This window comes from Geotrypetes seraphini, chromosome 2, assembly GCF_902459505.1.
Source record: "Geotrypetes seraphini chromosome 2, aGeoSer1.1, whole genome shotgun sequence".
Classification (NCBI taxonomy): domain Eukaryota; kingdom Metazoa; phylum Chordata; class Amphibia; order Gymnophiona; family Dermophiidae; genus Geotrypetes; species Geotrypetes seraphini.
In genome coordinates this window covers 80,337,551-80,363,811 of record NC_047085.1, presented here as the reverse complement: position 1 = coordinate 80,363,811, position 26,261 = coordinate 80,337,551, and the positions used below count along the sequence as shown (strand labels likewise).

The 26,261-nt window shown below is 41.6% G+C and overlaps 1 protein-coding gene and 1 long non-coding RNA gene across 2 annotated transcripts in view; one reads left to right on the top strand and one right to left on the bottom strand.

The window, feature by feature from the left end:
* The first annotated feature begins 2,861 nt into the window (after positions 1 to 2,861).
* The window catches only part of LRRC69 (leucine rich repeat containing 69), a 91,848-nt gene continuing 68,448 nt past the window's right edge, over positions 2,862 to 26,261 (top strand). Inside the window, exons 1-2 of the mRNA XM_033933335.1 lie at positions 2,862 to 3,065; positions 20,368 to 20,494. Of these exons, the coding sequence (XP_033789226.1) occupies positions 2,880 to 3,065; positions 20,368 to 20,494 (313 nt within the window). The 5' untranslated portion in view covers positions 2,862 to 2,879. The remainder of the gene's footprint in view (positions 3,066 to 20,367; positions 20,495 to 26,261) is intronic.
* LOC117355179 overlaps positions 14,559 to 26,261 on the bottom strand; it is an 88,795-nt gene continuing 77,092 nt past the window's right edge. Inside the window, exon 3 of the long non-coding RNA XR_004538318.1 lies at positions 14,559 to 14,831. This is a non-coding gene — a long non-coding RNA (uncharacterized LOC117355179). The remainder of the gene's footprint in view (positions 14,832 to 26,261) is intronic.

Sequence of the window (26,261 nt, the reverse complement as noted above, 5' to 3'; positions counted from 1 at the left end):
AAACTGATACATAACAATCACCACTTTACAAATTAACAAATAAAAATAAAACAAATAATGAGAAATAAGAAAATACCATTTTATTGGACTAATCCCCGTAAGCTCGGTCCCCATCCCCGCAAACCACCTGATTCCATACACACAAGCCTTGAATTGTTTTATATTGAACTTATTATATTAAAGTATAAAAAGAAACAATATTCTGTTCAATTGTCAATTTATAAATCAGCGTCTTCTCCCCACTCTCTCTTCCCCATTTCCCTTCAGCGTCCTCAGCTCATTCTCTCTCCACTTTCCTTCAGCGCACGCACATAAAAACAAGCAAGTAATTTTATAGCATTTTCATTCTATTCATTCATTCATAAAAATTAAAGTCTAAATAATGCCAGTCACATAACAAAACATGATTTTACAAAAATAATTCCCTGCACAGTCAAGCCTGCAAGGATTACTAGATGTCTTTCAGCAGCTCCCCTCCGTCCCTCCCCCTTACCTTCGTGGCCAAGTCAAAATGACCTATGAACAATAAAATTAAAAAAAAACACAAAGCACACTGTACGCAGAGAAAATGTTAATTATCATTTATATTCTGCGGGTTTTCAAAGAGGTCAAGGCAGATGACTTTATGCAATGTCACCTCAGTAACAACTATACAAAAACAGACAAATATACCCCTCCCTTTTTACTAAACTGCGATAGCAGTTTTTAGCGCAGGGAGCTGCGCATGCTGCTCTCGACGCTCATAGGCTCCCTGCGCCAAAAACCGCTATTGCGGTTTAGTAAAAGGGAGCCATAGTGCAAAATATAGACAGCATATATAAATTCTCAAAACGGACACATTTTGATCACTAAATTGAAAATAAAATCATTTTTCCTAACTTTGTTTGGTAATTTCATCAGTCTCTGGTTGCACTTTATTCTTCTGACTGTGCATTCAATATTTCTTCTCTTCTTTCAGCCTCCTGTATGCTTCCTCTCCTCCAGACCTCATTCCCTCCCCAAACTTTTTCTTTCTTTCACCCTGCCCCCTTCTTTCTTTCTCTCTCCATGCCCCCTTTCTTTCTGTATGTCTGTCTTTCTCTCTCTCTCTCTCTCTTTGTGCCCCATTTCCTTCTTTCACCCTGCCTCCTTCTTTTTTCTCTCTCCATGCCCCCTTTCTCTATGTTTGTCTTTCTCTCTCTCCATGCCCCATTTTTTTTCTTTCTTTCTTTCTTTCACCCTGCCCCCTTTCTTTATTTCTGGCTCCCTTTCCCCCCTCCTTTCTTTCTTTCTCCCTGCCCTCATCAATGCCACCGCCATTGGGAAACATGCTGCTGCCACCGCCACTGGGGAAAGGCTGCCACTGCCACCATTGGGAACAGGCCGGCGCCGAGTTCTCTCTTCCTGCTTTTCTTCCCCGCAGGGCCGACCAATTCTAACGTTGGAGAGGACGTTCTGGGCCAGCCAGGCAGCGATTGGCTGGCCCAGAATGTCCTCTCTGATGTCAGAATTGACGTCGGGTGGTGAGAGTTGGTCGGCCCCGCGGGGAAGAAAAGCAGGAAGGGAGAACTCGGCGTCAGCCTGTTCCCAATGGCGGCAGTGGCACTCGAAATTCCCGATCGCCGGCAGGAGGGTGCCCAACCCCTCCTGCTGGAACGTCGCACCCCCCGAAACTCCCAATCGCCGGCCTAGAGCCTGGGCCAATCAAGCCTTAGGCTTAGTGGGAATGGGCGGACCCCGCAATGCCTAAGGCCTGATTGGTCCAGGCTTCTGTTATGTAAAGGGTTCCCATAATCATATGTAAACCTTACCCTAACACTAGATAGCAAGTGAATGCTTGGTGTAGTGGGAACCCCCCACCCCTCCTCAAACAGGCAAAATAGTATCCACCATCGTGGCGCATTTGACGGGTCACCTCCCATTCAGTGCGCACAATTGTTGGGGTGCAATTGTCATGCGTGCATTTGACATGTCACCGATGCTGGTACACCATAAGGGAAAGGGCAGTATGGTGCTGCTGCTGGGTGGGCGTGTGGGCCAACCCATTGATATGCCACTGCACTGCTTCAATTAAGGTAAGCCCGGGGGGTGGGGGGTGGGGAAGGGGACACCAGGGATTTAAAAAAAAAAAAACATGTTGGAGGGCAGAGGCTCAGTTTGAGTAGAAAGGGGGCTGATGCAGATACTGGTGGCTTTAAAAAAAAAATTATTTTATATGTCATCTTTCCTGTCAGTGTATGAGCCAATCAATCACTTCTCATACACTGACAGAAAAAGGGACATTGCTAATGAGCTGCCAAGTATTGCCACGAGTTTAACATTGCATCCGTGAGCAATTTTTTTAGTAAAGATCATGGTAGAAGCTGTGTAGTCAGTAGTACCTCTAATGCTGGCTGAATCCACCCCTTCGACTGTAAACACTAAGAATAAGAAAAAAGGATTATATGGTTCCAGAAAAAGGAGGGCATATTGAGACATTCGGGTTTTACTTCTATTGAAAGTAATGGAAGTAAAACCCAGATGTCTCAATTTGTCCTTTTCCGTAACCCTATGAAAATACCTACTGTGTACCTGAATGTATCTCACATTGAGACTGAGCTATTAATGAAAAGCAAGCTAACTCCAAATATTGAGTATGGTGTTTTGCCTGCAACATGTTTCTCATTCCATTCTCATAAAGCATCAAATTTGATAAACAAGTTTCAGTAAATATTAGGTGCATCTTCCTGCAGTCGGGAAAACATTAATTCTTTCTCTCTCTTTTCCCTCCTCCCCACCCGTGGCAAATGGAGACAGCTTGCACTCCCCGACGCTTTCGTAGCCATGCCGACCGCTTGCCGCATCACGATGACCTCATTTCCCTTTCCGTCCCTGCTCCGTTACTATAGAGACAGACGTAGATGCTCAGCATGGCTGATCTGTTAGTACTGAGGGCTATTCGGGGCCATTCTCTAGTGTTAAACCTGGATGGGAAGAAATTGTGGCGGGTGCCCCCAGCCGTGTCCAACCTGAGTCTGCTCACCTCGCTCCGGCTGCAGAACAACCGCCTAGCTGAGCTATCGCCGGAGCTAGCCGTGCTGAGCAACGTGAGTGTCCTGACCAGAAACGGCAGCGACCTCGGCTCTAGGCTGAACGTGGGAGTAGCGCCTGGGGGCCTAGCAGCTAATGCTCATTTAGTGGAACAAAGAGTTGGGTATTTGTTGCAAAACAAAAAAGGCCTTCATTCTAGAATAAGGAAAATAAGTGGACATTATTGTCAAGATAATAAAGCCTACAAGTGTGTCTGTTTCTTCTACCATCCATTCTCTCTAGTCTAGAATTGGCTCCATAGTGCTTATCAGAGACCCCTCCCACATAGTAATGCCAAGAGTTATAGAGTTTCCTTGAGGCACAGAGGGGTGCTGTTTGCCCACCTTCACTACTCTGCATCATGTCTTTCCAACCTCCAGGGGCATGCAGAAGATATCTCAGCCTGAGCAGTAGAGAGTTATTTAAGTCACTTCTGTGGCAACACAGGACTAATCTCGTGTGCTTAAAAACACACCATTTCCCACTTAGCTGTGTAGTTCTACTGGTGTCAGGTTCAGTGGTCCTGAGGCAGTGGCAGAATGCCACAAAACGATCGTTGACCTTTTTTTAAAATTTGAACCTGTTATAAATTAAAGTGATGTCAGTAAAAAAAATTTCAAAGACACATTTAAAGACAGTCATTTAGGGCTCCTTTTACTAAGCTGCGATAGCGGTTTTAGCACGCGCTAGATGCTAACGCCAGCATTGAGCTGGCGTTAGTTCTTGGCACATAGTGTGGGGATAGCGCATGCGGCAATGCAGTGCACGCTAAAAACGCTAGCGCACCTTAGTGAAAGGAGCCCTTAGTGTGTTCATGAAAGTTTTTTATGCCAATGATGGGTAGGAGTAGGGTCAAATGATTCATCCAGTACTGAGGCATTTTCTTTCATGTGCATTGAAATCACTGGCATTTAATCAGACTATTAATCAGTGGAGTAGTATTTTGCTTAATTTGTGTATATAATTTTCCTGCACACCTCACATTTTTGATTAGTGCTCTACTGGAGAGACATTTGATGTGTACCTTTCCCTCGGAGAAGGTCTAGTGGAGCTGACATATATTAGAATACATTTTGATCACATTACTTCATTTAAGTCACATATTAAGAACCATATAAGGGACACGTATCAAGTCCTTAGGCCTTGTTTTCAAGCTGTAAAAGCCAGACCCTGTTTGTCTTTCTTTCTTTGAAAATACTACAAGGACATGTATGTTTAAACAGAGATGTTGTGAAGTGAATTCAATTGTTTTGTTAAGCCGTATTTACAGACAGATTTAGATTAGAAGCTCTGCTGGTTAAGGCTTTTTCTGACCCTCTGTGGACTTCAGTCTCCAGATAGAAAAAATGCTGATGTCTTTAAAGTTTCATGTGACCTGTGTCCATATATGGTTTGTGTTTACGTCACATGCTGACAACACTGATTCGTGTAGAATAATATAAAAGGAATGTGAAGTTCATAATAAAATTTGGACATGTTTTGGAAGATGAATTCTGGTCTTTAAGATATGTCCCCAGGTACCTGACTTCCAAATGACAGAGACAGAGAAAGTATGGGGCAGGAATTGGGACCCTAATCCTTTTCAGTTGGGGGCACGTCCGCGATGGGCAGATGATATCACCAGTGTTTTGTGAGTATTTCTGAATTTTTTCTGTTTTTTAATACTCACTAAGTAGTGGTGACCTGTACCCACCCTTTATTTTAAGAATATAAGCAGCTGCCATTCTTTCGGGAAGAATGAAATTATTTATAGAACCCCCCTGCCCACTCTGTCATTTGTAAGGTTAAAACTTTTATAGAGTATAAGATTTTATTGTCTCTTATTACTGTACCTCGCTTATAAGGTAAGATAAGCAAATATTTTTGCATTGTTATATTGGTTTTATAATGAGTCATAAAGGCACTTAGGATTCTCCTAGACAAATGAGACTTGTACGGCTGTGTGTGTATGACATTTTTTCTTCAGCTCCACCAATGTTTAACACTGAGGTAGGACATGCTGTTATGTGGAATGAATTGAAAGCGCTGTTTGAATCAGTCTAAGATCTTTCCCTTGTAGTTTGTACACAAGCACTATTTCTTGTCTTCCTTTTGATCCTGACTAATTTTGTGCGTTTCTTCTACGGCTGCTTTCTTTGTGTTCTGTGCTGGATCATAAAAAAAAAAAAAAAAAAGAAAACTTCAGTTTTAAAGGCTTTCTTTCTTGTGCTAATGTTTTTTTCACTGACCATCTGGCTGTCTGCCAAACACAGATTTGCACGTTCTGTTCTTTGCTTTCATTATCGGGGTCCGTGTATGAATGCTTTTGCCCCTCCCCCTAGACTTCTCTGTTTGGGCTTCCACTGACCTCCTATAGTGTTTCTTTGAAGTTACTCATTCTTGTTTTTATCAAGCAGTACGGTGTGATTTCACTGCTTATCACTTATCTTTTCTCCGGCATTATCAAAACCACCATCTCTTCTTGTCATCGCTCTTGTTGTCAAAGCTGATGGCATTCCCCGTTTCGTCCTAGATTTTAGGGCTGTTAGTGTTTTGGTAATTCTCATTGCACTTATGTTTCTTCCACCATTCCACCGGCAGCCAATGATTTTTTTTTCTGTCATTGTCCTAAGGAATGTTTTATTTTAGTCCCTGTTGGTGAGGCTTTTCAGCTTTTTTTTGCCTTCACCTTTAAGCAACAGTATACCTGGTGGAATGCCCCAGGGCCATGTTGACTTCATTGTCCTTCGGGCTATTCTACAGTCATGCACTGCCTCTCATGGTCCTATCCTTATTTTGTACATCTTTCTGTGTTCCATAATTCAGGAGACCTGTCAGGCTGATAGTTTGCACCTTTTATAATGGTTGTCTGTAAATCTGAAGTGAAATACCTGGGTTTTGTCCTGTCTCATGGTCAGAGGAAAATCTGCACTTTCTGCATTGCTGCTGTTCTGGGTCTGCCCCGCCCAGCTACCAAGAAAGACATGCTTACTTTTCTTGCTATGATTGGTCACTGCCGCCAATTGGTCACTGCTTGTTCCTTCTATGACCAGATTCTGAGACAGACCCTGGTTTCTGAAATGACTGCTCTTATCAGATGGACTTATGAAATGTGCTTTGGTTTCTAGCTCAAGTCTGGGTTTTCCTGCTTATGCCCACATGTTTTATCTCTTTGTTTGGGACTATTGTAACACCATGAAGGGAGAACATGGCGGTAAGTTACGCTCTGTTGCCTTTTTTTTATAGTCACTCCTGTTCAAGTTCCCTGGCTGCATGTGCTATGGTGGTAGAGATGGTTACTTCTCTGACCCTAGGTCACCCCATTACTCTTCACACTTTTCACGATGTCCAAGCCCTTCTTTTAAATGGGCTTTTGGGTCTCACGGGTGAACAGGATTCTCTTCCTCTCTTTTTTCACAGCTTCAGTCCTTTGTTACCCCCCCCCTCTGAATTTGATGCCTGGCGTTTGGTAGGTGCCCAAAGCCGCCCTTTTGGACGGACTTTGGTGCAAAGAGGGGAAACCCTGGATATCAGCTGCTAGCTCTCCCTTATTCATTGCCCAATATCATGGTATTGGTTATCGTAGTGCTCGCTCGACATTTTAACTTCTTGCTAGTGATATTTTCATTCTTGACCTTTTGCTCCTTGATACAGATATATATAGCTCAATAATTACAGCTGGCACGGTTGTGAATTGAAAATAAATTGGAAAATACAATTCCTTTCTATTGTTTTAGCTGAAATTAGGATGTTGCTAATTTAAAATGTGTTTTCCGGATTTATGCATAGCCATCCCAGATCAGTTTTGGCACAGATATTTCTAATGTTTTCCAAGGGTCCTCTTTATCACTGCAGAGATAGAGACGCTCCAAAGAGACATTAGCTTTATGCCTTTTTTCAAATATGAGATGGTTATGAGATGGTTATGATATACATTATTTGTAGTTTTTGTTTTTTTATATCATTGTGTTTATTTGCAGAGTTAAATTCAGCCCTGCACACTTGATAGATGGAGTAATAGCTCCACGCTTAAAACTTTATGTTTTGTCTGTGTCATGTCTACTTGTTTTAGTTTAGTGGGTACCCCAGGATACATAATATTGGCCACTTCTAGAGCTCTTTTTCCACTTCTTACTAGCCTAACTGCGCAATGTTCTTTTACTTATAGCTTTTATATTCTGAATATAGTTTAGTTAAGGGTTATATGTTTAAGAAAAAGTTTTACTTTATACAGCGTTTATTTCGTGGTGTTCCCTACATATGATCCATTCAGTATACATTTCTGAATACATTCAGTACATCAGTATGGTCTCTCTGAGGTGCATAATAGTTATATGCAGCACAAAAAACATATCTTTTTGGATTGTTCAATTAAGAACCTTAAGTAACTGAGTATTGTCTCTCTTTTGCCATAGCTATATCAAGTAAATGAATTGGTATTGTTACATGTTGCCACATTCAGTACAGGCAACATGGTTTCGAGTGATTTGGATCACATTGGAGTACAGCTGCTGAATGATATTTGGAATGCTTTTCAAGCATCTCTTTTCAAGTATCTCTTTCTGTATGCACAGACATCTGGCTGCTCTCCCTTTGAGATTCTCACGGGATGACCTTTCCCCGCCCCATGGGTGGACAAACCCTCAATAGTTGAGTAGTGATTTTCCCTTGATACAGGAGGAATACGTCCAAAAGCTAATTGAAATATTAGGGCTTGTTCAAAGAAACGTGTCTTGCACTTCTCCTTTCTCTCCACAGATTCCTACCCATTTTTTCCAGCCTGGTGATTGTCCAGAAGCTTTCCAAGGATCGGAAGCAGACGGATTTCCCCTTTGGCCTTCCCACTACTGTGATCGCTGTGACCAGGCCCGCTGCACTCACTGAGGAGTTTCCTGTTTGGATCCACGCAAGTCGCTTGAAGAGGGTTAACCTAAAACCCCAGAAGCAAGTTTTCCCTGTGCAGATTTCACCTCCTCCAGTGGAACAACATGATGATCTCATTGCAGCATTCTACCAACTTTATCATTCTCTTACTGGCAACGCTGCTGCTAGTTTTTCTCCCTGTATGGATCATTTCTAACTGGGTCTACAGGGATGATGTGTTCTGGGTCCACAACACTTTCTGCCCATACCCATCTGTAAATGACACTCCTGCTGTAAACAGCACCCCCGACACCTCTTTGTGAACACGACGTCAAGCTGGACTACTCCCTCGCAAAGGCTGTCCCTCAATTGGAATCCAGAAAGACAGACAGTATGCTACCTTTTGGTATAATTCCAGCAGTATGCAAGTTGCCACTTTCTCCTTTGACATTGTGGACTGTTCATCAATTGATATCCCAAGGCTGTGCCATTGGTCCTCAGAGATTCCTAAAACTAAAGACATATATATATATATATATATATATATATATATATATATATATATGTTACTGACTCACGTTGGGGGGATAAGTGTGCATTCTGGGGAGTGGTAGGGTGGAATATTGATACTGACTGGGCTTATAAACTATAAAATACTCTGAAAAACAGTGGACCAAAATGGTAAATCACTGCTTACTTGTATGACCTTTTATAAGGTTGGAAACTGTTATAGGAAAAGTGTTCCTGCACAAATTATTAAGCTTTCTCTTACTATTGACAACCCTAGACCTACTGATGAAGGTATGTACATTATGGACATGTGGTTTAAGGGTGGGTCTAGCTATCCGACCCATCAGTTTTCTTACGGGATCTATCTACCTCCACTCATCCTCTCCCGTCATTTTGTGGGGGCCCCAAAAAAATACTAACCCACTGGCCCCTACATTCAATAAACTTACTGACATGATGGCTATTGCCAATCCCACTTTTGAAGATATTGTGGCTGTTGAGGTAGGGTTTTCAGAACGTAACCTTTGGTTAGAATGGATGAAATTCACTGCTGATCAACATAATAAGAGTAATTGTTACATATGTGCTCAAGCTAGACCCCCATCTAGGAACCGTACCTCTGGACCTCCCTCTTGGTATCCAACCATGCTTTTTTGGGTTATTTACCAATATCTCCTCTAATTTTACCTATCCCCTTTGTGCACTGTAGTGTTCTAAATACCCTTTGTTGCCAGGACAGCAAAAGCTTGATATTGCCGTTACCATCTATAAGGGCAATTACACATGTCATGTTTCTAATCTGACACAGGGTAGTTTTGTAGTTAATTTACCCCCAGGCTATTGTTCTGTCTTGGCTCATAGGTATGCCCCATTGTTGCTGCATCAGATTTGATATTTACTGGCTTTATGGAGACTTTTGGCTCCCTGTTAAGCTACCCAGCCAGTGGATAGGCCAGTGCACTTTAGTTAAGGTTACCATGCTTCTGCATATTCTTTTTGAAAGGCATCCTTCCTATTCACATGGTTTTTCCTTTTATTTGTCTTGATATAAATCTGATCACATGTATACATAGATGCTATAGGGGTCCCAAGAGGGGTCCCAGATGAATTTAAGGCCCGAGCTCAGGTTAAGGCTGGGTTTGAGCTCCTTATTCCCTTTATTACTATTAATAAGAATGTTGATCGGATTAGTTAAAATTATTATAATCAGCAACGCTTTGTGAACTATTCTAGGGACGCCTTGCAAGGTATTACTGATCAATTAGGCTCCACTTCTCAGATGGTTTTCAAAATCATATGGCCCTAGATATGATTCTAGCTGAGAATTCTGTTAAATTCTTCCCAGTATTTTATGCTGTTGTACTTTTCTTTCTGACAATATAGGTCCTACTATGGACATTTAGAAATTAGCAGACCTCTTTGCTGAACTCAAATGTAACTCTGATTTATCTAATTCTTAGGATCAGCACTTTAGTTGAATGCAGGGTTGGATAAAAGACCTTTTTATTGTTATAATCTCTTATTATTTGCACTCTTGTCTTGACTGCTCATGTACTGTGTTATTCGTATTACAGCTCCTAAAAAACCCCTCCTTGAGAGACATATCTTGAGTATCACTCCCTTCTAGCTCATGCTGTGTATTTATGACGTTATTTTCATGACGTAAGAGGGGATTGAAGGGACACGTATCAAGTCCTTAGGCCTTGTTTTCAAGCTGTAAAAGCCAGACCCTGTTTGTCTTTCTTTCTTTGAAAATACTACAAGGACATGTATGTTTAAACAGAGATGTTGTGAAGTGAATTCAATTGTTTTGTTAAGCCGTATTTACAGACAGATTTAGATTAGAAGCTCTGCTGGTTAAGGCTTTTACTGACCCTCTGTGGACTTCAGTCTTCAGATAGAAAAAAATGCTGATGTCTTTAAAGTTTCATGTGACCTGTGTCCATATATGGTTTGTGTTTACGTCACATGCTGACACATGCTGACAGCACTGATTCGTGTAGAATAATATAAAAGGAATGTGAAGTTCATAATAAAATTTGGACATGTTTTGGAAGATGATTTCTGGTCTTTAAGATATGTCCCCAGGTACCTGACTTCCAAATGACAGAGACAGAGAAAGTATGGGGCAGGAATTGGGACCCTAATCCTTTTCACCATATATATTTAAGTTTCTCTTATTTTGTGTCTACAGGAAAAATAGTTGGTACACTATATCAATTTGAAACCAGTTCTGGGGGAAAAGTGGCTAAAGTCACCAAAAAAAAAAAAAAAAAAGGATTTTGTGAATTCTATTAGAGCAGGGGTCTCAAAGTCCTTCCTTGAGGGCCGCAATCCATTCGGGTTTTCAGGATTTCCCCAATGAATATGCATGAGATCTATGTGCATGCACTGCTTTCAATGCATATTCATTGGGGTAATCCTGAAAAACCGACTGGATTGCGGCCCTCAAGGAGGGACTTTGAGATCCCTGTATTAGAGCATACAATTTGTAATACAACAGTTCAAACCCCATCCTTTTTATGTGAAGAAAAAAAGCTACAGTATGTCAGACATGTATCTTTCAGACTGCTTATGGATATCCATGAAAAATTGGCCATTCTCAGCATTTTGGATCTGCTGCTATAGTCACGTTTTCCCAAAGAAATCACATTTGTATGTTGTGGGCTATCTGTTCACATCTTTCATCATAAAATGAACAATGATATATAGTGAAAAGTTGAGCAAAAATATTGCTATATGTACAGGAATGTCTTTTAAAAATTTTCTCTATGCTCATTTTCCTTTGCATAAGGTTACCAACATTCACCATAGGTCAACCTAAGAATTGTCATACTTGGACAGACTGAAGGTTCATCAAGCCCAGTATCCTGTTTCCAACAGTGGCCAATCCAGGTCACAGGTACCTGGCAAGAGCCCAAGGAGTTTTTGCCCTATTGCATGTAGTTTAGTTAATTCTGTACTTGGGTTACTATTCTTCATGACTACATCAGAGTAATTTACATTATCAATGTGAAAATAAAATAAAGTGGTTAAAATTCTTCTATCAGTTTTCCTAAGAACATCAGATTTAGGTGTACAATGGGACTCAAACGAAATTGGCCTGTTCTGTTGCAAATGTATGAACTGGGTATTCTGCATTGTAATACCACATACCGTAATTGATGCCTTCTTTCTGATCACTATTAAGATTCTTGATATCTCTGGCTTTCAGAAATCCAGTACTATATTTATTATCTGCACTGGGAGGCTGTTTTATGTTTCCATCAGTTGTTTTGTTTATAATTTTTTTTCCCTGAATCTATTCTCTTATGTATTCTCATATCTTGATTCTTGGTCCTAAAATCATTGAACATAAGAACATAAGAACATAAGCAGTGCCTCCGCCGGGTCAGACCATAGGTCCATCCTGCCCGGCAGTCCGCTCCCGCGGCGGCCCAGACTGGTCACGACCTGTCTGTATCACCAGAAGAGGCTCCCTTGCCACCTTGGTTTCTCATTTAAATCCTGTCTTCCTATCGGAGTCCTAACCTTCCGGTCTTGCACATGCACGACCTGGTTTGGTTTCTATACTCATTACTTGATTAGCTTTCTATACTTTTGTTACATCCCAGCTCCTCCCTCAGTATCCCACGATCCCTTTATCCTTCAGGAATCCGTCCAATCCCTGTTTGAATCCCTGTACCGTACTCTGCCTGATCACTTCCTCCGGTAGCGCATTCCAAGTGTCCACGACCCTTTGGGTGAAAAAAAACTTCCTTGCATTTGTTTTGAACCTATCTCCCTTCAGTTTCTCCGAATGCCCCCTCGTATTTGCTGTCCCTTTCAGTCTGAAGAATCTGTCCCTATCCACCCTCTCTATGCCCCTCATGATCTTGAAGGTCTCTATCATATCTCCCCTGAGCCTCCTCTTCTCCAGAGAGAAAAGCCCCAGCCTATCCAACCTCTCGGCGTATGGGCAGTGTTCCAGCCCTTTTACCATTTTCGTTGCTCTCCTTTGGACTCTCTCAAGTACTGCCATGTCCTTCTTGAGGTGCGGCGACCAATACTGAACGCAGTATTCCAGATGTGGACGCACCATCGCTCGATACAATGGCATGATGACTTCCCGTGTTCTGGTTGTTATGCCCTTCTTTATGATGCCCAGCATCCTGTTGGCTTTTTTCGAGGCTGCTGCACACTGTGCAGATGGCTTCATCGATGCATCCACCAGCACACCCAAGTCTCTCTCAAGTCTGCTGTCTCCCAATAATACACCCCCCAATTTGTAGTTGAACAACGGGTTCTTTTTCCCTATATGCATGACCTTGCATTTGTCCACGTTAAAGCGCATTTGCCATTTGTTTGCCCAGTCTTCCAGCTTGTCCAGGTCCCTTTGTAGGTCCTCACACTCCTCCCTGGTCTTAACTCTGCCGCACAGTTTGGTATCGTCTGCAAATTTTATAACCTCGCACTTTGCCTCCTTTTCCAGGTCATTGATAAATATGTTAAAGAGTAATGGCCCCAGCACCGACCCCTGTGGCACACCACTTGTGACTCCCCTCCAGTCAGAATATTGACCCTTTAATCCGACCCTCTGCAGTCTACCCGACAACCAGTGCTTGATCCATCTGTGCACATCCCCTCCCACCCCGTGGTTCCACAGCTTCTTAAGCAGCCTTTCATGTGGCACCTTGTCGAAAGCCTTTTGAAAATCGAGGTAAATGATGTCTATGGGTTCCCCATTGTCCACCCGACTGCTTATTCCCTCAAAGAAGTACAGAAGGTTCGTTAGGCACGACCTTCCCTTACAGAATCCGTGTTGGCTTGTTCTCAGTAGGCCATTCCTCTCGATGTGCTCGCAAATGCCGTCCTTGATCATAGCTTCCACCATCTTCCCTATAATTGAAGTCAGGCTCACCGGCCTGTAGTTCCCGGGGTCACCCCTCGATCCCTTCTTGAAGATAGGTGTGACATTCGCCAATTTCCAGTCCTCTGGTACCTCACCAGTTTTCAAGGATAGGTTGCAAACATGCTGGATTGTGCCCGCTATTTCTTGTCTTAGTTCCTTCAGAACCCTTGGGTGGATCCCGTCCGGGCCCGGTGATTTGCCGCATTTCAGCCTGTCTATCTGTTTGAGGACATCCTCCTTACTTACCTCTATGTGTTCCAATTTTTCAGCCTGTTCCCCATTCATGAGCTCCTCTGAGTCCGGTATATTAGATGTGTCTTCGCTCGTGAAAACCGACGAGAAGAACGTGTTCAACCTCTCAGCTACCTCTTTATCCTCCTTAATCACTCCCTTCCTATCCCCATCGTCCAACGGCCCCACCTCCTCTCTCGCTGGTCGCTTCCCCTTCTGCAAAAGGGGAAAGCAATCTTTGCCACAGTCTTCATGAATTTTTCTCCACCACAATTGTAATTTTCACCACAAGCTGAAATCTTCTTGATCAATTTCAAAATGTGCATGTTGTCTCCTTGTAAGGAATGATTCATCGTATTTAACTTTTCAAAAATATTACATAAGTATGCTAGTTTCATCAAAAACTCTGTCTCTACAAAGTTTTTGGCATACTCATGTTTTTCTTCTTCAAGAAAAATGTAGAGTTCTTGTCGTAAATGAAATATACAGGCCAACATATTGCCACAAGAAAGCCAGCGTGAGTGGCAGTATTCAGCTCTCATATATTAACACAATTTTTTGAAAAATCTTGCTTTTACTGGGCAAGTTTTTATAAAGTTTATCACATCTAAGACGAAATTCAATGTAGTACTCAAATGCTTTGATGTGAGTACTTTTCTATGTATTATGTAATGGATCCGTACAGACCTCAATACACTTTGTTCCCTCATCTAACTGCAAGCCAAATTCCCTTTTAGTTTTTTAAACGATTGGTCATTGATGTCTTCTAACATATGTTGAATTCTCCAACTGATAGTATTATTAGTTAAAGGTACATTTGAAAGTACTTTCCTCTGCAGATTTGCCAGTCATAATGTTCTCCATATCTATAGCAGCAGGTAGAATCAGTTGTTCCACAATGGTATGGGTTTTTTTACACTTAGCAACTCTATATGCAACCTTGTATGAGACTAGCAGAGCATTGTTTAGTATTGACAAATGCCGAGAAATTGTACCTTACTGTCCTTTTAATTTTCTAGTAAAGAAGTCATGAGTTTTATTAATCGAATGTGAATGATTAGTTTCTAAATGATGCTTCAATTTACTTGAAAGCATACAGTCTAGTGCCAAAATTTTCAAACATACTACACATTGCATTTTCTTCTCCGTTAACATTTGTTGACGTGAAGCCAAAGTCCAAATAATTATCGTCATATTTACGATATTTTCTCTTTTTTGCACACCCGCTACTTGTTTGTGGTGCAGGCTCTTCATTTTGTGCTGTCGTATGCTTATTAAAATTCAATAAAAATTGTCCATTTTTAGGGATCTGAAACAAATTTAAAAAAATTATGTTGATCAGAACTTGACATTTACAGAAAAAGACATTTACTCAGCAATAATATATGAGTAAAATACTTACATTAGTATTATTATTTTGCTAGTAAAGTTTGATAAATACAAGTGTAACAGCTGAGTTTGCTCCAACAATTCACTGATTACTTACATTCAAATAGAGGTCACTAGGCATGCACACTAGTCATATGCATAGAGCGGCATAATAAAAAATAAGTCTAAGTCCATTTAGGGCCTAAGGCACTAGTCATCCAAAGTTGGCAGTGTCTAAAGTCCATCTTTGAAAAATACGTCCAAAATATATATTTTTTTGGGAATCGCTTACCTCTATGTCCAGCCGTTTAATCGTCCAGACCGCTAAGTCATCTATCTTTATACTGATTTCTCATCTAAAAAATTGTCCAAGTTCAAAACGGCTAGAAAAAGACCTTTTGGATGTGGGAGGGGTCAGCAAAGTGATGGATTGGCCACCCAGACATGGCAACAGAGTAGTGGGGCACCTTACAGGGCACTGCTGTGAATTGCACAAAAAGGGTGCCACATAAACATCTCACCACAACTCCCTTGCAGGTCATGATGAGCTCCCCAAAACACCCCCAAAACTTACTATATCCACCTATCTACCACCCCAATAGCCCTTATGGCTGCAGGCGCCACCTATATGGCAGTACAATAAGGTTTTGGAGAGTTTTGTTGGGTGCACATTTTTCACCATGAATGCAATGGTTAGAGTGGCTTATGGGTCTGGGTCCTCTCTATGGTTCACTAGCCCACCCCCCCAGACTACTTAAGCCACCTCTGTGCAGCTCTACTAGGCTTTCCTAAGCCAAGTGCTGATGTTCTGGAGGCAGGTATGTACATTTTTATTCCGATTTTTATGATGGGGGGGTCAGTAATCACTGGAGGAGAGTGTGGAGGTCTGTACTTTGTAACTGCAGTGGTTATCTGGTCACTTTGCATACCTTCTGGACACTTAGACCTGTTTTTAGATTGCCTAAGTCAGTGATCACTGGGGGAGTATGTTAATCAGCTAGATGGTAAGTGGGATCACTTTGGACAAACTCCAACCATAAACTGAGAAACCCACTCTCTAACTCATAGAGCAGGGGTGTCCAAACTTTTAGCTATTTAGTTGGGCCGCATTGTCCGAAAAAATTTTTTCTGGGGCCACGCAAACGCTGCAGCAAGACAGAGGAGGGAGCCGGCAAGACGGTAAACACCCGGGGGCAGCAGAGGAAAACACTGCATTGCCCTCGACCGGGACCGCACAAAATACGTCACAGGGCCACATGCGGCCCTCGGGCCACAGGTTGGACACCCCTGTCATAGAGTGTGATGAAAGGAGGGAGAGGATCTCAGAAACCAGCTTGATAATAGAAGCAAATGAGTACCGAGCCCTAAGAATGGAGTGCATCAGCTCATGAAATAGGCGGCAAGTAATATGAAACCTTGATAAAGCCATTAAGTTTTGGTGAAACGGGTCCCGTCGGGCTGTGGCTGCCTAGATCATCAAACAGAAAAGTGATTAAACTCCTTTATTTGTTATATATTTGGAAGTGAAGGAAGTAAAATGACGTTTCTGTAATTTATAGCAATTATCTAAATAAATAGTTTTTAAAAAAGTAAATATTTAAAATTTAGAATTGGAAGGACGAGGATAGTAGGATCGATGATTTAAATGTGGAACCTTATAAGTCTTTAATTGTCCAATTAGTCTTGGGGGTTTCTGAGATCCTCTCCCTCCTTTCATCACACTCTATGATTTAAGTGGGTTTTTCAATTTATGGTTGGGGTCTGTACTTTGTCCCTGCAGTGGTTATCTGGTCACTTTGCATACCTTCTGGACACTTAGACCTGTTTTAAGATCATCTAAGTCACAACGTATAAGTTACATCTAGGCAGTCTTGTTAAACTTTTGATTATCGCTGCAGAACGACTAAGTCTAGGTTGGCCCACATCCCAGCCACCTCCCACCCTAACCACCCCTCGGAAAATGCCCCTTTTTACTCTGGGCGCATAGCGGCAGTGAAAAGTCCTAAGCTGCTTTTAGATACGTCTAAAACCCATTTTGATTATCGACAGTTGAACGACTGTCTTTTAGGTCATCCAAGTACCAATTTAGGCGGGTTTTTAGATTTATTTCTATTTAGATTATGAACCTCAGAATGTTTCCCCCATGGAGATTATATTCACACGATAACAAAACAAACTGTTACACTGACCATAAACATCAAAAGTGTAACTAATGAACCTGAAGATTCAGTTGTAGTATTTTTATTTCTATATACTTTTTAATTTCTTAAGGTTGTAAAAGATGTCTAATATAAGAATAATCTGTGGCTCCCCTGTATGTCAGTAATGGCTCCCCAGGGAGCTGCGGCTATAGAGTAAATATTTATTCTATTACGTCCCTTCGGGATTCCATATATTAGAAGGTACATAATTTTAAAAAAATGTCTAAAAACCCGCCTAAATCGGCACATGGACGATCAAAAAGATAGATCGTCCAAGTACTAATAATTGAACAAGGTTTTAGATGTATCTAAAACCAGCCTAGGCCTTTTCATTGCCTCTCTGCGCCCAGAGTGAAAAGGGACCTAAGGGATCTGGTCAATCGGAATCTTAGGTCACGCCCTGAATGCACTGGGAGATGGGCCTAAGATTCTGGTTGGCCCAGGTGTTTAAGGGGTCCTGGTGGGCAACCTTTGGGGGGGTGACGGGCAGGTGATCTGAGCGGTACCTTGTCTGGGAATCTGATGACTAGTCCTTGGTGGATCAAGAGGTGGCTAAGATTGAGCTTGGTGCTTCTTATCTCTCGGATACTTGATCAACTGCTGATGAAACTGGATATGTGGCCTCCATGGACGTAGTCCCTTGGGCAAGGATGCTTATGCGCCCTTTGCAGCACATGTAGCTGTCACACTAGGCTCCGCAAATAGTGTTGCAAGGTGCTCTTTGTTGGACTCTGGAGGCCTAGGCCAGCATGAATTGGTGGCTCCTTCTGCAGTTCCTCTCCAGGGGCATGCAGTTGCGGATTGCATCTTGAATGGTTGTGGCGACAGATGCCATGGCAACCATCATCCTATTCAGAGGCATAGGACACCCTCTCTAAGCCAATGATAAATCAACCGCTTGGAGCAGCGGGCCATTTGCTTGGCTCTGGTGAAGTTGCAGATGTCTGGAAGGTCCAGCAGTCCGAGTCTTCTATGACAATGCAACAGCGGTGGCATTTGTCACTCGCCAGAGAGAACGCAAGAGTGTTTCTCTGGCTAAGGAATCCTGCCTGTTCTTTCTCTGGGTGGTGCATCATCTCCAGCCACTGTGCGGCGCTGGTATCAGTCACAAGCTGACATAGTAGCAGCAACACAGCACTCAAAAGCCATCCGGTTCTTCAGTCAAAGATCTGAGCCCAGAAGCAAGGACCTAGATGTGCTGGTAAAGCAGTAGCCACAGGGAGTTCTACTGTATGTTTCCTCCCTAGCCCATGATAGGTTGGGTCCTTTGCCAACTTGTGACTCTTGAGGGAAGGGTCATTCTGGTGGCTCCAGATGAGCCTCACAGACTGTGTTACACAGATCTGATGCATCTTCGTGTAGGTCAAGGTCTTCAGTTGCAGCCTATTCCAGACCTTCTCTTTCAGGATCCAGTCTGTATGGAGAATCCCAATCACTTTGCTCTTATGACTTGGCTATTGAGCGTGAAGGTTTAGAGTGCAAAGGGTACTCTGCTGGAGTCCTTTCTACTCTTATGAAATCTAAGAAATCGACTTTTGTGTTTGCCTAAGCTGAGGCATAGAAGGCTCTCCACCATTGTTGTGACCAGGACAGTGTGGAGCCGTATTCTGTTCCTGATTCAGTAGTGCTGGCATTTCTCCCAGCGCACCTTGATAAGGGACTCACCATGGCTTCTCTTTGGGTCCAACTTGCTGGGCTCTTTTGTTTCAGAGCTTGAGACCATAGTCCTTTGATTGTGTCTCACCCTGACATGGCCAGATTTCTGAAAGGTGTTCTTCACTTTGGACCACCAATTAAGCGCGTTACCTTCATGGGACCTTAATTTGGTTTTCTCTGGCCTCCCCAAGGCTCCATTTGAGCCTCTGACAGATGTTTCTCTCTTGGACTTCATGCTACAGGTAGTTTTTCTGGTCACCCTTCAGTGAGATGTGTCTTGGAACTCCAGGCTGGGTCTTGAGGAGAGCCTTTCCTGCAGATCTCAGAGATAGGGTTCTTTCTCCACACAGTTCCTTCGTTCCTGCCGAAGGTGGTGTCAGCATTTTATGTTCTTCAGGACGTGTGTTTGATTTTTTTCAGCCTACTGGTTCTGTGAAACAGGACTACCTTTTGCAGCAATTGGATGTCCATAGAGTTCTTCTGTGCTGTTTAGAGGTCACAAATGAGTTTCGCCTCTCTGACCATCTTTTTGTGCTGACTCAGTCTTCTGAGTGGCCACTTTCAAGGCCATCTTTTCCAGATGGATCAGTAAGACCATTTTGTCAGCCTACATTCATTGCAGTAAACAATCTCTGGTTTCTGTTAAGGAGCATTCTACCAAAAATATGGTCTCTTTGTAGACTGAGGCTAGGGTGATCTCTTCTGAGGAGATTTGTAGGGAATCTACTTGGTCCACTCTGCCCACGTTTGCCAAATTTTACAGAGTAGATGTGGTGGTAAGCCAGGGCTCTGCCTTGGATCCTCAGTCTTGAGGGTCAGCACAGACAGCCTGCCCTAGATTTTTGGGACTGCTTCTGTACATCCCACATGTCCAGAATGTCTCATCTATTGCAATGGAAAAAGAGATTATATCCTTACCTTGATAATATCTTTTCCAGTAGATAGGTGACACATTCTAGACTCCCACCCTGTCCTTCTTGCGCCTTCCTGCTGTCTCATTTTGTTTATGCTTATCCAAGTTTGTTTCTTGGTTGCCAGTCAGCCCTTTTGGGCCTTGAAGAATTCTGTAAGTATGTTCACAGCACATGCAGGGGTACTTTCTGAGCTCCTTAGATGCTGTGGTTGGCTATTAGCTGTTTGTTATTCTAATGTTCCTTTTTGAGGAGAACAGTTGCTTCTTGGGAATATTCCCATTGGTGACCCTACTTCACGTTCTGTGATGGAGCTCTTGGTGCTTGGGTACTAACTACAGGTGGTCCTAGAGCTCATAGTGAAGTAGAGGAGAGTCACAGAAAAAAATCCAGAGTGGATTCCTTCTGCATATGGCACACGGCCATTGGGAGATATCTTACATGTCTAGAATGTCTCACTTATCTATTTGAAAAGATATTATCAAGGTGAGGGCATAATCTCTTTATAGCATTAGTCATGGGCAGTACAACTACATACTGCACTCTGATGTGTGAAAGAAGTCATCATATTACTCTAGTGATTTCCACAGTGTAATAGGTCAAACACAAAGGCTTGATTTTATAAATTCTTCTCACCCTGTTTATGCTAGTGAGGAAAAACTTTGATGTATTATGTCCGGTATGTATAATTGTATACATGTTTTTTCAGTTGACAGTATTAAATTTGGGAAACAATGTCTTTGAAGAAGTTCCAGAAGCGCTGAAATATCTCAAATCATTGGAGAAGTTGTACATGTTTGGAAATAAGATAACCAAAATATCAACTAATATATTTGGTAAGTCTCTCTTGTTTTTTTAGCAAAAATATATTGCAGTGCTTGTCACTTATTTTATTGTTCTCGTTCATTCATATTTCTATTCCCTGGCTCAAACCCTCAGATTCCTAAATATACACATAGCGGGTAATTCTCTACAGGTTGCCTAAAGTTAGGCACCTGGACAATACTTAATCATGAATTCTACATTGGCAATCATTCACATCTAATCTAATCTTTGATTTTATATACTGATTCATCCCAACAGGAGGGCTCGACTCGGTTAACAAGATATTAATAAATTGTACAAGAGATTAGAACAGAAACTATGGGCTCCTTTTACAAAGCCACGCTAGGGCCTTAACACGCAGAATAACGCGCACTAGATTGCTGCACGCGCTAACTGTTACTGCCTCCTTTTGAGCAGGTGGTAGATTTCCGGCTAGCACGCGATAAAACCGCTAGCACGGCTTTGTAAAAGGAGTCCTATATCTTTTAGGCCAAAATTTTTTATTTTTTATGGTTGATTATTTGAAAAAGAAGAATCATTAGTAAATTTCTGAAATAGATGTGTCTTCAATGCTATATGAAAAGTGGGTAGATGAGAGAGAACTCTATAGAAGGAAGGTCATTTCAAACTTTTACGAATAAAAAAGAAAATGCTTGACAAAAATTGGCCATAGTTTTTATTCCCTTAACAGTGGGAAAGCCAAATTTATATTTTTGAGAGCTCCTAGAATTAGAGATTTATTGTGAATTGAATGAAACAGGGACCAAAGAAGAAAAATACCATATAGGATTTTGAAAATTACAGTTGCACATTTAAATTGGATCATCCAGTAGACATGAAGCCAGTGAAGGGATCTCAGTAAAGGTGTGACATGGTCATATTTATGTTTACCATATATCAATTTTGCCACCGTATTCTGAATAAGTTGTAGCCTCCTCAGATTACATTTGCTTAAACAAGCATAAAGCAAGTTGCCACATAGTCCAACTGAGATAAAATAATGGCCTGAACCAAAACTGCAAAATGTTGCTGAAAAAAAAATGATATACTCTTCTAAGCATCTTTAAACTGAAAAAGCGTTTTTATGTAAAATGATTAATCTGATTAGATAATGAGTGTGAAGAATCCAGAATAAAATCCAGAATCCTACATGAAAAATCAATTTTCAATGAGTCTCCAGAGGTTAACAAAATTGAGCTGGGCAACTGCTCAATTTTTGGCCCAAACCATAATAACTTTGTCTTAGTAGTATTTAAGTTCATGCACACTGAAGATACCCAATCTTGAATTCTTAAGATGCAGGAATTAATGTCTGATTTTAAACTATTCAGTAAAGGATCAACTTCCAACAAAATAAAAATATCATCTGCATAATTATAAATTGTTTCTATTGAAAATAGTTTCAAAAGATTGCAAAGTAGTCATATAAATATTAAACAAAATAGGGGACAGTAGAGAGCCCTGCGGCACCCCACAAGCAGAGGTCCAAATAGATGAAAACTTGCCCTCATTATGGACTCGATATGATCTTAATATCAAAAAACCTTTAAACTAGTCTAATACGCTTGCGGAGATGGCGCGGTATACAAACCTAAGGTTTAGTTTAGTTTAGTAATACCTTTCTGTTAAGACCAATATTAGCTATAAATTGAATCAAAGTATTATGGTTGACAACAAGGCGTTGATAAGTCAAATTGTAGCAAAATTGCATATAGACCCTGAGATAGAAGACCCTGAACTTTCGCTACCAATGAAATCAGTAGTGTTTCCGTACTATAGTTTGTACGAAACCCATGCTGAAAAGGGAACAGAATTGAAAATTTATCCAAATATTTATTTACTTTATTTATTAATTTCCACAGTTTCTATACTGTACTACTAGCTCCCTCTTCTACGAAACTGCACTAGTGTTTTTTAGCACAGAGAGCCGTGCTGAATGGCCCGCACTGCTCCCGATGCTTACTGAGTTCCTATGAGTGTCATAGGCAGCATGGGCCATTCAGAGCGGCTCTCTGCGCTAAAAACATTTTCTATATCGATTGTATTTCTCCCCCTCTTCCTATTCGTGTCCAGGGGCTTTTCGGTCTGGTTTACCTAGTATGTATTTGTTGTCAGTCTTGTAGTTTTTTTATGTAGAAATGTATGTTTTATTTGTTAATTTTTTTGTTTAAATGTTAATTCTAAATCTTGTTCAACGCTTTGTAGTTTTGAAAAAGCGTTTAATCAAAAACCTGAATAAACAATAAACAATAATAAACAATAAAACCGCTAGTGCGCTTTCGTAGAAGAGGGGATAGATGATTTACAAATTAACATACATATTTAAAATGACAAAAAAAATCTCAGTACTTACTGTGGAACGCTGCAAGATATCAGATTTGGCCTCCACTGGAGGTATGCAATTTCAGGAGATTTGGGAGCCTTTTTGGAACTCTCTTTTCCCAGCTGTACGAAGGAGAATATAGTAACATAGTAACATAGTAGATGACGGCAGATAAAGACCCGAATAGTCCATCCAGTCTACCCAACCTGATTCAATTTAAATTTTTTTTTTTTTTTTTTTAATTTTTATTCTTAGCTATTTCTGGGCAAGAATCCAAAGCTTTACCCGGTACTGTGCTTGGGTTCCAACTGCCGAAATCTCTGTTAAGTTTTCATCTGTTGACTCTAATGGTATGTTGTCTGTGGACAAGCAGGCATTTTATTCTCACATGTGGATTTTGTCATCCACAGAACCCGATACGGATACTACCAAGTGCAGTCACTTTAAATGTTTTAAGGCAGTGCACATACTGCATGTGTGCAGGTGCCTTCCTGCCTGATATCAGCTTGTGGGACATGCAGTTCTTTGTTTTCTGCGAAGCTGAGCCTTCAGTGTTCTCTTCAGAACATTAAACTTTTCAATTTTTGAGTGCCTTCCTATCTTTATTTTTTTGGGGGGAGGGGGGTGTTTCAATCATAATTCTTTGTTTTTACTGTACCCCTGTATGCCTACCAACTTTGGTTTAATTTGGTCAACTTTTTTGTTTTTGGCCTTAGGGCCACTTTGAGTCCTTTTTTCTTACTGGGAGCATTGATTGATTTTGGGATACCTTTTACTTGAGCTCCCTGGGCCATTGAGCCTTTTGACTTTGCATGGCCATTTTCCCCTCCATATCAAAGAAGGTACGAAATGTTTTAAAAAAAATGCTCTCAGTGTAATTAGAACATTTCAGGCTCTGACCCTTATTATTGATACATTCAATGTCTTGGTCCTGATCATTGGAACATTAACTGTGTCCTCTGTCTCTGTATGAAAAAGAAGTCACTCAGATTCCACAAACTTCAATTTGAGAAACTTTTTAGTATTGCTTCAGCATTGACATTGAGCATAGCAGGGGCTCAAATCCCAATACCGAGCCTTTTGTGATCCTAGCATCGACATTGACACTGGCTGCATTGACACAGCATTGAGAATGGTGGACATTGGGCGCCATACAGTGCCAGGACTCTACATCATCTTCCTCAATGCCTCATGTCTCAAAGGATGTAACATGTACGCTAAGAAGCACAAACGTTCTTCCCCTTCTAGACATATCATGGTGTCCTCCCAAGCATCAAATTCCTCGATGCATAGTAAGTATCAGTGTTCAAATGACTTTCATCATCTGTCCAGATGTTTCCACAAAGGCATCAAGGTCTTCTGCACCACTTCAACTGATACAGCAGAGTACTTCAATGCCATTGCACCAATTCTCCAGGAGATCCAGGCTATGTTACTGCAGATGCAGTCCTCACAGGCTTTAAAGGCGTTTATCTGGCCTAATCCTTGACTTTGAAACACCATCAAATGAGTGCATTAAGATACCCTTACACAAAGTTATGATAGACACTTTATTTAAAAATCGGGAGACTCCCTTATCAGTCCAAGTAGCTCCTAAAAAAATAAACACAATGGTGCCATTTATAGAATCGCGCCTGAAATGTAGGCCAGGGTTTTTAGGGCCTACATTTCAGGCGCCTGTGTTTTTGGAGAATCACACTTAGCGGTGCCTAAGTCACGCTCTACCCATAGTCATGCTCTGTGCATAGTCATGCTCTACTCGGGTGCTTAGCATTATTTATTTTATTCGATTTCTATCCCATCCTCCCAGTAGCTCAGAACGGGTTACAAGCAAACATTCACAGTGGAATACATTTGGACAGTACAAAGACTATACAGCAACTTAAGTATAGGTTAAGAATGGAGAAGTGCATGCAGAAGGAAGGGGGAATTTAAGGGGGCGATGGGGGTAGATTGCAGTTGGAATTTTAATTGAAGAGGAGGATCTTTACAGCTTTCTGGAAGGTTATCAATGAGTTCTGTAATCTGATTTGCGGGGTGAGTTGATTCCAGAGTTGGGGGATGAAATGGCTGTAGGAGCATTTGCGGGCAGTTTCTGACAGGAGAGAACTTCCTGGGGGATGCATAGGTGTTTCTCCGTTTCAGAGCGGAGGAGGCGGGTGGGGATGTATAGGGTTAGCTTAGATCCTATGTAGGCTGAGATGGTGGTGTAAATTCTTTTATGCGCTATTACCAGGGCCTTGAATGCACAGCGTTGGTTGATCAGAAGCCAGTGCTCTGCGCGGAGGGCTGGGGAGATGGGGTCGCGGTAGTTGAGCCTGTGTAGGAGGCGGATTGCTGCATTTTGTACACGCTGGAGGCGTTTGAGATCTTTTTTGGCCACTCAGTTAAATAGGGAGTTGCAGTAATCTATCCTGAAGAGAACATAGGCGTAGAAGAGTTAGGCTAGATCTGGTTTGGAGATTTGGGTTTGATCCATTTCAGTTGGAGGAGGTAGTAGAAGGAGGTGGAAACTACTTGAGATATGTGGGTGGACCGGGACAGGTGGCCGTCTAAAGTTACTCCTAGGTTGCGTACCTGATCTGCTGCTGTTAGTGAAGTGGAATCCCTGGATAGTGTTGGGCGTGTGTATTTGGTAGATTTTTTCCTGATCCATAAAAGTTTGGTCTTGGAGGCATTCAGTTGTAGTTTGTTGTTTGTCATCCAGGTTTTCATGTCGGAAAGGCAGAGTTGGAGGTTGGCGATTTGGGATGATCAGTTTTTATCTAGTGGGAGGAGTAACTGGATGTCATCGGCGTAGGAGTTGATTTTAATGTTGTACTTTTGGGCTATATTATTGAGTAGTGGCTCGTGGCCAGCAGGCTGGTTATGGGACGGAAATGGGAATGGATGTTAGGGCATGATAGTGCAGTATTTTTGTGAAGTTTTCTACAAAAGGCCAGTTTTTCGTATGATTCTGGGTAATTCTAGTTAGACAAACATCTGTGTTAGTTAAGGACCACGCCCAAATAGAAGCGTACGGAAAAACAGATGAATAAAAATTTAAATATAATGTAGCTAAGGCCAGAGAAAAATACACTAAGGATTAATATAAGGGAAAGCATAATAATATCTGTGTATTTATTTGCTGTTGAGCCAAATCATGGTGGAAATCATGATTACATGGAATCCAGTTTGGGTTCTTTGAGTGTACTATATCTGTCCTGTCTTCGGCCACCATCTTGGGCCAGTGAATAATATTCTGTCTTTGTCCTCTCTGAGTTTTCCCGCTCCTAGCCTCGTGGTGTTAATTAATACCACATGGGCTTGCGTTAGACTGGTAAAGAAGGATAACGTGTCTCAAACTGAATTGGATGTAGTTTTGAATGAAAATTATGATTTATTGAATGGAAAAGCTTGGCCAAGCAAAGAGTGAATGAAGCAAAGTATAAATGAAGTGTATGACTGTGTTGCTT